Here is a 13,550-nt window from a genome sequence, read left to right as displayed (position 1 = left end):
AAACACCCATCACCTACTTCAGATCTTTTAAACCGCAATTATACCTCCTTGTGTGTGTGTGTGTGTGTGTGTGTGTGTGTGTGTGTGTGTGTGTGTGTGTGTGTGTGTGTGTGTGTGTGTGTGTGTGTGTGTGTGTGTGTGTGTGTGTGTGTGTGTGTGTGTGTGTGTGTGTGTGTGTGTGTGTGTGTGTGTGTGTGTGTGTGTGTGTGTGTGTGTGTGAGACTCAGGTGAGACACAGATAAGGCAAGTAAGCTGGTGTGGAGATGATGCCGCTGGACTGGAGAGAAAGCGTTCAAGTGAAAAAAAGGGCAGTTATGCACTTAACCTGCTCTCTGATAAGCACTGGGAGGCCATGAGGTGTACCTGAGTCTCTGAGAAAACACCCTGAAAGCTGGGCACGGGGCCAGACAAGCCCACCTCATCAGTCTGCCCTACTCAGTCTTGCTAACGGCACTGGTTTGCATTATTTGACCTTAAATTTCAAAGCTTAAAGGTGCCCCAGTCAATACTTTAGTATGAGCCATTGGTCATATGACTAGTGAATGGTGAGGTGGTGACAAACCCCCAAATAATGAACATCCAATCTTCATAGTCTGGTTATATAGAGTCAGTCAATAATTCCTGGTGATACGTTGCATTGTAGCATGACTTAGCAAATCATTTATTGTTTAGTCAACCTTCTCATCACACTTGCTTCAAGTTGCAGCAGTTAAAAAGCTAGTATAAACTGAAAAATCAGTGCCAAACAGCCTGCAGTAACTAGCTGGTGAACATAGTGGAGTAAGTAGCAGCCGGATATTTCCCTAAGGAGTTGGTAAAGACCAAAGTAGAGCTAAAAGAAAGTGAATAATGAACTAACATTTGCCAGGTACCAAAAACTTTCTCTGTCACTCCTGCTCAAATTAGCCAAATCTTTTAAAATGATAATAATATCAGCTTTTTGCACCACTACCAAGTAGCCACAAAAGATAATCAAACAATGCACATAAATTCCATTTATGCATTTGTAAATAGATCAGATTGTCAGTAGATTCATTAAAATCTACTGGTACAGAGTACAGAGCTACGTCACAAGTGTCTCCCTGCTTTGAAAGTCCATCATACTACAAACCTATTCAATTAATCATACATACAGTATATAGGCAGACATTTCTAGCACATCCACATACCGCCCTCTAACCAAGCCTCTCTAGACCATGCTCCATTATTCATTAGCTTCGCTGTAGCTGGTATGCATAGTGCACTCGCCCCTCATCAACCAAAAACTGGATGTTAGTGTGTTATTAGCCCATCTACTGTACAGGAGCAGCTCCTTAACAACCTGTCACAGCACTCAGGTCAATTGATGGACTGCGACAAGCACTTCTGCCTCGTGGCGGACAAGTGTGAGGGCGTAAAAACTGATGCTTTCCCTACAGTGACATCCGCTAGCTTGACAGAATACAGACTGAAAGAGCTGCATGCTCACAAAAGTTGCACACTTACGCTGGCCATGATTATGTAACAACACTGGCGCCTAAAAGGGAATACTACTAAATTTTAACACTGAGGGATGCTTTTTCTATGCCTGCAGATCGTTTAGTCTGTGTCAGTGCACACATGTTAGAGTTTGTCCTGCCCTGTGATGTCGTGTGTTGCAGTGTGCATGGTGCCGCAGAGACCAAACTGCAAAAAAGATGAGATGGCTGGTAAATAATGATAAACTGACCAGACAGACAGTGGTGCTTTGAAGATTAGAATTTGTAGATCAGGAATGATATCACTACTGCAACATAAATGTGTATAAAAACAAAAAAAGGTATTGAAAACTGCTAAACATCACACATTTGAGCCCTGCTTTTGTGATTACAACAAAAATATTGTTAGTATTTGCTGGGTGGGAAGCCGGAGGGGGATCATTTTCTTCTCAATTCACTAGCAATTTCTACTGGTTGGTCGAGCTGCAGGGGTGCGGGCGGGGGGGATATCTGGGTGAAACGCCCTCAGGGAAGGTGAAAAGAAGCAGCTGGTGGCTGGATGTATAAGAGGGGAAACATGGCAGACTGTAGTATATGGAGAATTAGCCACTCCAAATTGGGAAGCAAAAGACAGTGTTGAGGTGAATTTCGAGCTCCTCCCACATAATATATTGTGTAGCTATTGGGTTGAATTATTGCCAGGAATTTAATCTTCCTAATAAAGTCTCTGACAAAGGCCAGGATGTAAGTCAACAACCAACCAACTGAAACCTTTCATAAATTGTCGTATGGCTTTGATATGCTGACAGAGCTGGTAACAGTCAGTGAATCTGACCTTCCCTTCCTCGGCATCCTCGCCTCCTCTACTTTCCTGTGCTCAATACACCACAACAACAGACGGAGGACTCAACTCAATGCAGTGAACACTAAGCCTATTCGTATAACATAATGGCACCACATGCTGATGATTCATTGGGGTTTTGCAGGCAATTAAAACACTGCAGCTTGCTGAAAAATTTGAGAGGAATCCCAATGAATTTCACCACTCATGAACACCTCGTGCCATCAAGCAGTTTTGTACGAGCACCCTGCCTCCTTCTTTCGTGAATATCAGAAAGAAATGCTCCACTCACTAAAGGCAAATGTGAGAAAAATCCATCGTAATTTCTAGACATAATGGTACATTTTTCTGACTTGGAAGTGGGTCAGTTTTACCTTTTTTGAAGAGACAGGAGCTTGAACAAACAGATGGACAGACGTGCATGCACTCACACACAAGCACACGTGGAGCATTATTCATGCAGTGGGATGCCCCAAGATGAATCCATGTGTGTAAATGTCATCAGTAAATGTCAATTGCTTTTTGAGGCCTGTCCCGAGGACATGGAGCCCAGCATATGGGCTGTGAGACTCAGACATACCTTCATTTCCTACTTCTTCATCTATTCTTAATCTACTTTAAAGACCTCATCTGTTCATGTGATGAATTAAACAACACATGAGTGGGGGTCTTTTGACAAGCAGGAAGCAGAAAAGAGGACAGTTATGTTCAAGAGATGAATTTCACCCACTGAAATAACAGGAAGAGAAAAGAAGAAACCTCCCGTCTTACTTTTTCATACGATGGCATACACTTGTCTGTGAGGAAGAAGGTTAGGAAACAAGTAATGCTTATATAGATAAACAGTCTACCAAAAATGTGAGACCTCCTGTAAAACAGGAGACATATAAACTGCTTAAACCTTATCACCTGTGATTGTCACTGATCCTTTTTGATAAAAACAGGGAAATCCCGGAAAACTAATTGCAGATTTGACTAATTTTAGATTATATACAGCTAAAGGAGGCTAAGGATGACTCCATAGATTACAGGTATTTCCACATTGCGCTAACATATCCTCATTTTGTCTGTACCTCGATGTAGGAAGCGAGCCTGGGGTAGACCCTGTAAGGTCCCAGCACGTGAGACAGAGGGGTGGTGCAGGGGAAGCTGGTGGTCACAGCGTGGCTCACTTCAGGCAGAGAAAACACCTTGAATCCAAACTTCTCATACGTCTTCTGCAGTTCTTCATCTGGCTTCTCTTCACCCTCGCACAGGACACTGCCCACCACGTAGCGACATTTCTCCGCTGGCCTCTGAGGGGACAGAGAGAGGAAATATATATGAAACATCTACAAATCCACTTTAAACCTTTCCATGAGTCACCAGTAGAAACAGGTACTTATTTTTATTTTACAACCATTGAACACAAGGCAAGGTAACGGCTTCTGTTGGAGGAACAATAAGACATTTTAATGTAGTTCTATTGTAATATACTGTAGCAAATTTCTGTGAGATTCGAGACAGATATATATTGATCTATAACATATATCACAGTTTATCAAATTTTAGTCTTTTATGCACAAGGAAATGCAATAAGTTAAGTAGGCCACATTAAATATAAAACCCTGAAAATAAGCTATTCAAGGACTACTGCACTGTGTCAAACTTTTTAACCAACTTTATTTTCATAAAGGTTGTCCATAGTTAGAGGGGTAAAAAAGAGTGAGCGGGTTCAGATCTGACACACAGCCCTTTGTGCATATCGTCCCTCACTCTCCCCCTTTCCTGACCATCACTATCCATTAAAGGCAAAAAGACAAAATATTAAAATAAATTATTAATATAATATTGATATTAGGACCTGAGGCTAGCTGTATTACAGTGAGGTTATTTAAGTATTTTTATGTTAAATTTGTTTGCAAGAAATGACTAAAATGACGACACAAAAATAACTGAACCCTGCATTAGATGAATGTAGCATACAGATGCCACCAATTTGTTCTTACCCACCTGACATTTTTTTTTTACAACATATAATTATCAAAAAAGCAGGGCGGCCCAGACAGAGGGGTGTGTCATTAGTGCGGTTAATGCTGCACATGTGTGGAAGTAAAAATAAAAGTTGTTTGATTTTAACTTGGGACGTTGCGCCTTCACATAGTTTGTTTGTCACTGAAAACGGAGCTGACAGCTCTGGTAAACATTCCACTCCAGATATCAACCGCCAGGTCACATATGTGGCAGTTCAAATTGTATCTGTGCTGCAAAGTATGTTACTGTGCCAGACTTGGTTACTCAATTTTACACTGTGCTCAAATAAAAAAATATTATTATTATTATTACTGTAGTAGTAGGTAAAGATATGACCAACTTTTTATGTTTAAGATTCTGGCGCTGGTTTGTTTTTACCAGCTCTCAGAGTTTCAGAAGTTTAGTTGAATCCTGCATATTCTTGCCCTGCTGCTAGATAGTGGTTAGCTTCTTTTTTTCTGTTGTTTTTTATAACCAATCTCTATAAATTTGATTGTATCGACCCAGTAATAGAGATGAAAAGCTGCCCCCTCTTGGTTTGGAGCATGTGTCCAGATTGTACATATTGCATCTCTAATGCGCCCACATGTCTGCATGCAGGTATGAAAGAGAAAGAATAAATATCATTGAGGAAATTGCCAGTCAGACAATGATCTGAAACAGATTCTCCAACCCACATATGTTTGCAGACAGTTTACGGTCTGCCTGTAGAGCTTCAAATGTGTGGGAGTGGAAGCTGTTGTTAAAGGACTGTAGCAGCTATTGTTGCATATTTTTCTCAATTTACAAAAAATTACAAAGGTACACTTTAAATGTCTGCCCTTTTTTTTTTTTTTTATACATACTGCCACAGTATTTTAGCTAGGACTTGTTTCCTAGCTTCAAGGCAGGCATGGGCGAAATATATTGCAATAATTCCTTTAGACATGAGAACTGCCAATAATAATGATGATGAAAGAAAGTATGCACCGATTATCTGCAGAAAACTCAGAAAACCCTGCTGGTTTCCATTTATTTCTGTACAGAGACCTATCTGAGTAATGTTATGTTGACACAAAGAGATGCAAAGCTAATCTAAGTGGCAGCATGGAAGGCAGAACTTGCCAAAAAGTAAACACACTATATGTTTTCTGAACTAAATGGGATAAAACATACAAAAACCCTGGTATGGTCCCCTAAGACTTGCTGCTGGTTTCTGCTCTGTGACAGTGGCCGTCTGTGAAGGGCTGGCACTGAGGGGACACAGATGGGAGTCAGCAACACTCATCTTCATGTCCCTGGCGTCCCAGCACAATTATCACATCTAACTGCCACAACCTTCTCTTCTTTTTCGTCTCATTTCTCACATTCTGGGTTATTTTTGACTGCATTGTGTTGCTACTACACTTCACTCTTTCCACTGTCCTACTTTATTCGTACAGCAGCTTTTGTGCCGTAATTCAGCTGCCAGTAAGACTCCCTGGTTGATATAAATCTATTTGAGCAGCCCAACCTAACCCTCAGTGCCTCTTAATGTCTGCATGATGTGGGTAATAATAATGACTGACAGTGCCTGTTGAGCATGAGCAGATAATCTTTACTGTCACCTGACAGAGCCCCTTGCCACCATGTTAAACAGTGAGTCAGAGCGCACAGATCACCTGCCTTTGACAGGGTATTATTCATTGAAGGCAGCATGAGATGCACTTGATCTATTTACAATGAGGCAATGAGTCATTGCAAATACGGGCAGTCACAATGGCTGTGTTATTTTTGTGTCATTACAGCCATGTGACAATGAAGAGATATCTATTTTAAGGCAGAAATAAAGTTGCAATTAGGGTCGAGTGGTATGGCTTCAATCAAGTCCATATAATAATCCACATTAAGCGCTACTAGCCTTAAGTTAAACTTTTCAAATAATGTTTTTTGTAGACCAATAAGCTCCTCTATGTAGTTTCTTGTCCCTAAAAAAAGTACATTCTCATATCATTATAAAGTATAATTACTTTGTGATATCTCTGGAACTATTGGGACAGAATATGCAGTAATGGGGTGAAAACATGATTTTTTTCCAGTACGCTTTGATTAATAACCTGCAAAACTAACAGCATTTCCATCATCCTCACCTGTACTTGTACTATGTTTATATGCTATTCTAACTATAAAATGTTAGCATGCTGAAGAGAGATGGTGGACTTTATCAACATTACAACTACCAAACATCATTATAATTCACTGTTATTGTGAGCATGTTAGCATGCAGACATTAGCATTCAGCTCAAAATATCACTGCGTTGTTGACATGGAATCAGGCAGTGGGTATACGGCAAACTGTATATCATGTTTGTATCGATATGCGTTTTTTCCCCTACCTAAACCTGAACCAACCCTTATCCCCAACGCTAACCACAGAGGGCGGCACTATCATTTTAAGATCAGTGAAACACTATTCAAAACAGGAACAGACTTTGACATAACAACGGCAACAATAACAGTAGATAAAATTGTTGGCTAAAGTTAAACTATTTTAACTTTCTGCCAGCCTCTGGATGATGTTACGTAGCTCCATCACACCGGAGAAAGTTGTTTAAGTTTGCTATAAAATATTAGGAGAAAGCTGAAATTTATAGCTATATGCATTACTACGATAATTACATAAAATACTAGACAAAAGATTTATTGTATTCAATATATATTTTTCCACCGCCATAACGATTTCAAATCCTACTTATTCTTGTTGTGAAATATTTATCCATCACATGTCAAAAAACAAGCATACAAATACATTGAATAAACTCTCAATAGAGGTAAAACATCCACTTGAACAATTTAAATCACTATTTATTAATTCACTATATTTAGCTTGGAATCATTAATTACACAATTTTGTAAAACAATAACACAACATGATCATATCATCATTACACTTATACTAAATTATCACCCTGCCCGTTATACCAAATAATTCAAATTGTCTTAGACCTTTGTTTGTTAGACTTTTTTTAAACGACTGCATTGTTCTGCTGTAAATGGATTTATGTGCAGGGGTTGGTCTGCAACTCCGTCTTAAATGCATGGGCTGCCAAACAGCCTCATGTAAAGAGCTACTCCTTGTCAACACTGGTGCTCTATGATAAGACAAAAACAAAACACATTCAAACACAGAGGGGATAACAACTGTCCTCCCACGGTCTTGCTTCAGTATCTTACCATCTCGCCATCTCTCCTGCTCTCCGCACTGATGGACTACAGTATGTTAGCCAAAGCAGTAGTTCACTAATGATATCATTCAGGGCTCTAGCTATCATTCACAACCCACACAGTGGCAAGAACAAACAGCAGCCCTGACTGCATCTCATCTTTGCTTCCCTCCAGATAACACACCCCAGAGACTACAGGCAATTAGGAAGGAGAGGAGAACACTATTCTATGTACTTGACTTGTACCGTTTCCCCATCAAAGTTGTGTATGTCTAAAATTTTAACACCAGAAAAGGTAGAAAATTCAGAAGCTGTCCACGCTGGGCAGGGGCACTCTTACACTCTGCTACTGCCGAAGCTGTACTTTGTAAGACAGCGTGTGATTCCTTTTCTCACAGGTAGCTGAGGAAAACAGACTGTGGCTTTTGATTGACCTCGGGGAGAAGCAAAGCGCCAGATAATGGGAAAACTCTGGAGATTTTACCACTGTAACTGGGCGCTGACATTATTATGTTTCTGTAGCAAGCTGCAGTGACTTGTAAACTCCACTGAATGTACATTGAAGCTATCTGCAAGATTTACACAAATGTTTAATTTCATCTGAATATGTCTCTGCTGATTTCAAGTAAGGCAAATATTAATTTCCGATATTTCCCTTCGCTAAGCAAGCTCGTTAAATCGAGAGGGAAAAAAAGACTTATACTTTTGTAGAGCTCGTGGCCCGTGGGTCCCTAAGATGGCTTCCCTTCACAAATGGTGCCATTCCCATCTCTACCAGATTCCCCTAAGCCTGGTCTCCAAGGACCTGTTTAGAAAGAAAGTAATTTCAAAAGCAATTCTTTGCTTGAGGCTACAAGGGCCTTTTTTTTGATGGATGAGATCACTTCAACAATAAAAAGGTATAGCTGACAGAGGTAATTCCTTATTAGCAGACACGTAATGAGGATTTACTCTCTTCATCTCTCCTCTTGGCCCTGCATGTCTTCCCTCCTGGCTATCACCACTTGGTATGCATTGGTTGGAGTTGAAGTGCTGGCCCCCTTTTACAAATGGTCATTTCTGTAGAGTTAGCAGGTTAGGGAGGACAGGGACAAACAAGACAAGCAGACAACACTCTGTGTTTAATGTAAAGACAGGATCATAAATATCATACCATACTCCGCCTGACCGAGGACCATCGCCACGCTCATTGAAACACAAATGCCAAGCGACTGATCATCAAAATGCAAAGATAAACTAGCAGAGAGGGAGCGATTTGAATTGAAGCAGCATAACATCAGCTACCTCTTTAAACAACCCACATAAACTACGAGAAGGTAACACAGCAACGCTTCTGTGAGGCAGGAAACAAGAACTTAAAAAGAATAAATACAGGCTTCCTTTTAGTATGCTTTTCAACAACTAACAAGTGTCATTGAAATTTTAAAAAATGTGAGCAAAACATCACATTTGCCCTCCACGCTCTTGTTGGCAAACTGGGTTTACCATTATGCCGGAATGGAGTTAATAGGCTGTGATTGTACGAGGGTCCTTCACTGCACTGCAGACAATAAATCTGCACATTTTGGGCCTCTCTGAACTTCTAGGCCATCCTCACATCAACGTCTGCAGTGAAGCACGACAAGCAGCAAATGCAGCATTCATAAAGAACACATCAAGTTGGTGACAAGCACATAATGACCCCAACAAAAGAAATTCCATCCATAGTACAAATGCATCGGATACATTTATAACACAAACAATACGCATCACTGCCTTTAGCCGGAGAGGTCTATATCTGTTCAGCAGTTTGCAGTAGAATGTTCTTTCTATATCTGGAGCAATGATACAGATGGTGTTTAGGTCACGTCCACGAAAAGCAAAGCACCTGACACAGGTGTAGCGAGAAGTAGAGAAGACTACGGGATGAGCAATACCTCAACAAGAGATGTCTTTCGCCTCAGCGTGTCAGAGCAATAACCCTTCTCAGCTGATTGGAAGCCGTTCGGGCCTCCAACAGGCAGACGAGGCAGTCGAGACAAAGTCAGCAGGAGGGAAATTGAAACTAATAGGGCTACACAGCACTGGGACCACAGGTATGCTGTGATGGGCTGTTTGCTGCTAAATTAATGGAGCAGCAAGTATGCTTAGCCAAACAAGTGCAGTGAGAGTGGACTGATTCAGCAAGGGAGCAGTGAGGGTCATTTCACTATTTGGGGACAAAGAAAAAAACGATTATGGAAATAATTTGAAGACTTGTTCAAATCGTCAATATTTCCTTCTTTAAAAAGGAAGCGGCCTTCAACCACCCAAATCAGACTATATATCGTCCACAGTGATGAGGCCCCACTGGCCCCTACAGAATGAAGCCAGTGGAAATCTTTTTTTTTTGGTGCCTCTCTCTCTTTTACCAAGTGCAGCTCTGTGCCTTTAGGCGGTGCTCAGACTTAGCTGGTAATTACACGTGGCATCCTGGGAGTTCTGGCATGTATAATAACTGGCGTGGATAAGCAGCCTGCTGGAGGCAGTACTTGGTTTTCTCTTCGCCACAGTCGTTGAGTTGGTTCACCACTCCTTGGCCAGCTGGACATGGTGTGGCACTCCTCCAGCCAGATGTCACAGAGCAGGGAGATAATCTGCTCTGAAAGGAGACATGAATGAATCCCTCCCTCCTCTGCATAGGCTCACTTCCTTCTCTACAAATGTTCAACTGACTTCCTCCACCTCCTTGCTCTCGTTAAGAATCTCTGATAAATATTTGCCTGTGCAGTTCAATATCTTGTGCATCATAACACTGGTTTAAGAGCTAATGCATGTCACAGGGTTGATGGCGCAGAGGATTTAAAGTCATTCTTCACCATCTTGTTTCACTGACTAATCGTAGTAGTCAGCTTGAGTTGAGTAATGTCTTCATTTCTACACAGTTTGGGAAAACGGTTCAAAATGGCATCCTAAAAATAGACTCAACAGTTGTTTCCCGGGATAGAAAAGCAGCTCCCCATCTAATATATTCTGTCTCGATTTCTGCCTTCTCGTTTTGCAGTATCTCACTCAGTGTAGAGATGTCCATAAACATTAATGGGGTGCTTTACAATAGGGAGAGCCTGCATGTCCACAATCGTGCATAATATTGACTTGAAGACCTGTGGGACCAGACTTCAGAGTATCAGCGTATTTATTTTCTCATTTTATATCCACCTTTAAAAGCGGCAACTCCTTGCCAGAAGCCACCCTTTCATGTTGTTGCTGTCGACAGACAGACAAGCGGCAGTAAAATGCTAATAAATTTGACTGGGAGTGTAGTGATGCTCGGCGCTCTGATCTGAAATTCCAATTGATGAATTGGAGCATTGCAAGGCTCTCAAGGTGAGTCAGACTCCTACCAATTTATACCCCTCTTCCAAGGCAGTTCAACACCTCGCCTCATCTCTCACCGCCACTCCCATACACGTTTACACATGACATTTCATTTTCTCCTACTTGTCATGGGGAGCCACAAGTGGGGTTGCTTCAGAAACTAAAACAAAGTGGAAATTCAGTAGATCACAGGATGAACCAAAACGCAGCTCTAGTTTAGCCTCGTTTAAAGACACATCATGTTATCAGTGTCAGAGGCAGCTGTATGTGTGACTCTACCAGGTATGGACAGACGTCGATCATATCCATCTCAGAGAGCATCATAGTTAACAAATTGTCTATGCATTTTTTTTTGTCTTCTAATAATTATAATGAAGATAAGATATGATCCTTACTCTCTGGTGGTTTATTGGTGATGACACTCACGCTGGTCTGTGAGCATTCTCTGCTGTCCATTCTTAGTAATGAGTTTTGCTCAGGAGCAGTCTGCCTGTGGATTTTTTACTTCTCGCCATTCTACAAAATACCAAAGTGGTACAACCCAGGAATTCAATGAGTTAGCCTGTCCTTTATCCAGACTGGGAATTCCTCCATTCTTGTGTCAAAGCCCCATTACAGCAAAGCCTGAGGCAACTCTGCCTTGAATGGTTAGGTGTGTTTAAAGTGTAACCGTCCCTGTTGTGGGTCACTGTCCAGTAGGCCTCGTATTGCGAATGCCAGCTAAAATAGACGGCCAATGGCAGGCTTATACCCACAGTATATACCGGTGAGTCAACTACTCTACGGTTGACTGACCCATGAGCCGAACTGCTCCACAGTTCAATCCCTCAGGCCTTTGTGATAATAACTTGTGGCAATTAAAAGCACAAATGCAAACACACACATGCATGTCATGATTTAGTGCTAATTGGTGCTGCCTCAAACACCTCAAGTAAGTGAGGTGAGGATTGCCACAACACGCCTTTACCAGTGCAGACCAGTTGAATCGAACAGTCCACTCTCTGGAGTCCACAGCTGTCCAGAGAGATGTCTGACTTCCCAAACAAACAGTTGATTTATGCCCTAGAACAGAAGCCAGCTTTACCCCCATCCAGTGATTAAAATGATCCATTGTTGTGGTTAATTCTGAATGCTGGTAGTCAGGACACAGAGTCCTACTGGCTTGTATTGTAGTCATTAAACAGGGATTATATCAAAACTTTAACGCAAGGTGAATGCAAATGAGTGTAATTTGTAGAAAACCAGTGATACTAGAAAATCCAATAGAGTAGTGTGACCAATTAACACACAGCCACTTGAGCAGATCGGAAATCCATTTTTGACTGAATTAATTATAAGGGGCTGAGTCACACTACTTATGCCATGGTTATAAATTAATTACAAAGATCAATGTGGGTTTGAGGAGCTCCCACACAACCCTGTTCCAATGTCAACACTGCCATCTAGTGTGCAGTAGGAAAACAGGCTTATAATGTTCAGTACAAATTTACATTTTCAAATGCAGCCAACGAAGATGTAGCTCAAAAGATCTTCTCATTGACTTTAATGGAGAAATGTCAGAACACTATGGTGGTTTATGACTACTTCCTTGTATTCTGTATCCTTGTAAATAAACATTTGCTAGTTGCTGTTTAAACCCAATGCAGAGGCCACCTTATGTGTATTGAGTCAAGTCCAAATACAGCAATTTGCAAAGTCCACTGTAATTCATGCAAAAGTAGGAAGAGTTGACTTCCTAATGCCCTTAAAACTTATTTATTCCTTAATTGGGCATTACAGTTTTGGACTGAGTCACATAAAAACAAGTAATAACATTTACTAGAAATGATGTTCAGCCAAAGTTCAGCTGAATGGCATCCCCACATTTTGAGGTTAGTTTTGTGAGGCTGGTGGTGGGTAATCAGACTCTTTAGATTTGCAAAGAAAAGTCAACAAATACCCATGTCACTAGACAAACAATGAAAACAGACAGTATGAGACCGACGAGGGTCTTATTCTCTGAATCATTGAATTTGGGAACTAAACTTTGAATCAGTTAATGACAGTATTAACATACTTTATTTATATCTGTGATGTCTAATCTATCACCATAAGGAAGTCGGAGGTCCATACATCTTCAGTTTATCTAAAAAAAAACATCCTATAATGGCCCTTATGATCCAGACTTTCCATAAATTTTGGATGCAGCTGAAACGTTTTAAAAGTTCCTCAATGAGCCTCTTGCAACAATTTTCCACTGGTATGAATCACAGTCAGGGTTTCCACCAAAAGCCTTTACTTAAAAAGGACAGTGTGTTACAGACAAACTGGCTGGGGTAAGCAGAAAGACAAACCCAAAGTGCTACAGTCTGCCACATTTTTTAATCAATTGACATTCATTGATGACTTAAAGGAACAGTGTTTAGCACTTTGGGGGATCTATTGGCAGAAATGGAATATAATATGAATAAGTATGTTTCCTCTAGTGTATAATGACCTGAAAATAATAATATTTGTGTTTTAAAGGGTAAACCAAACTCTGGCTCTAGATAGAGTTCTCACTTTTTTGTGTCGGAGACCGTAGTTCTTGGCACACGGGAGAAGTTTGGGTTGGTTGCAAGCTGCAACCTCACCACTATATGCTGCCAAATCCTACAAACTGCACCTTTAATAAAGCTGACTAGCCATAGTCTATGAACCTCCACTAATAAGCTCACCCGGCCACAACAAACACAGCACTCA

At 41.0% G+C, this 13,550-nt stretch overlaps 1 protein-coding gene across 1 annotated transcript in view; it reads right to left on the bottom strand.

Moving 5' to 3' along the window:
• The window catches only part of tex264a (testis expressed 264, ER-phagy receptor a), a 59,278-nt gene that overhangs the window by 43,923 nt on the left and 1,805 nt on the right, over positions 1–13,550 (bottom strand). Inside the window, exon 2 of the mRNA XM_054616892.1 lies at positions 3,372–3,593. Coding sequence (XP_054472867.1) covers positions 3,372–3,593 — 222 coding nt within the window. The remainder of the gene's footprint in view (positions 1–3,371; positions 3,594–13,550) is intronic.

The sequence above is a fragment of the Anoplopoma fimbria genome, chromosome 17 (genome assembly GCF_027596085.1).
Source record: "Anoplopoma fimbria isolate UVic2021 breed Golden Eagle Sablefish chromosome 17, Afim_UVic_2022, whole genome shotgun sequence".
Classification (NCBI taxonomy): Eukaryota; Metazoa; Chordata; class Actinopteri; order Perciformes; family Anoplopomatidae; genus Anoplopoma; species Anoplopoma fimbria.
This window is presented reverse-complemented; position numbering and strand designations above follow the sequence as displayed.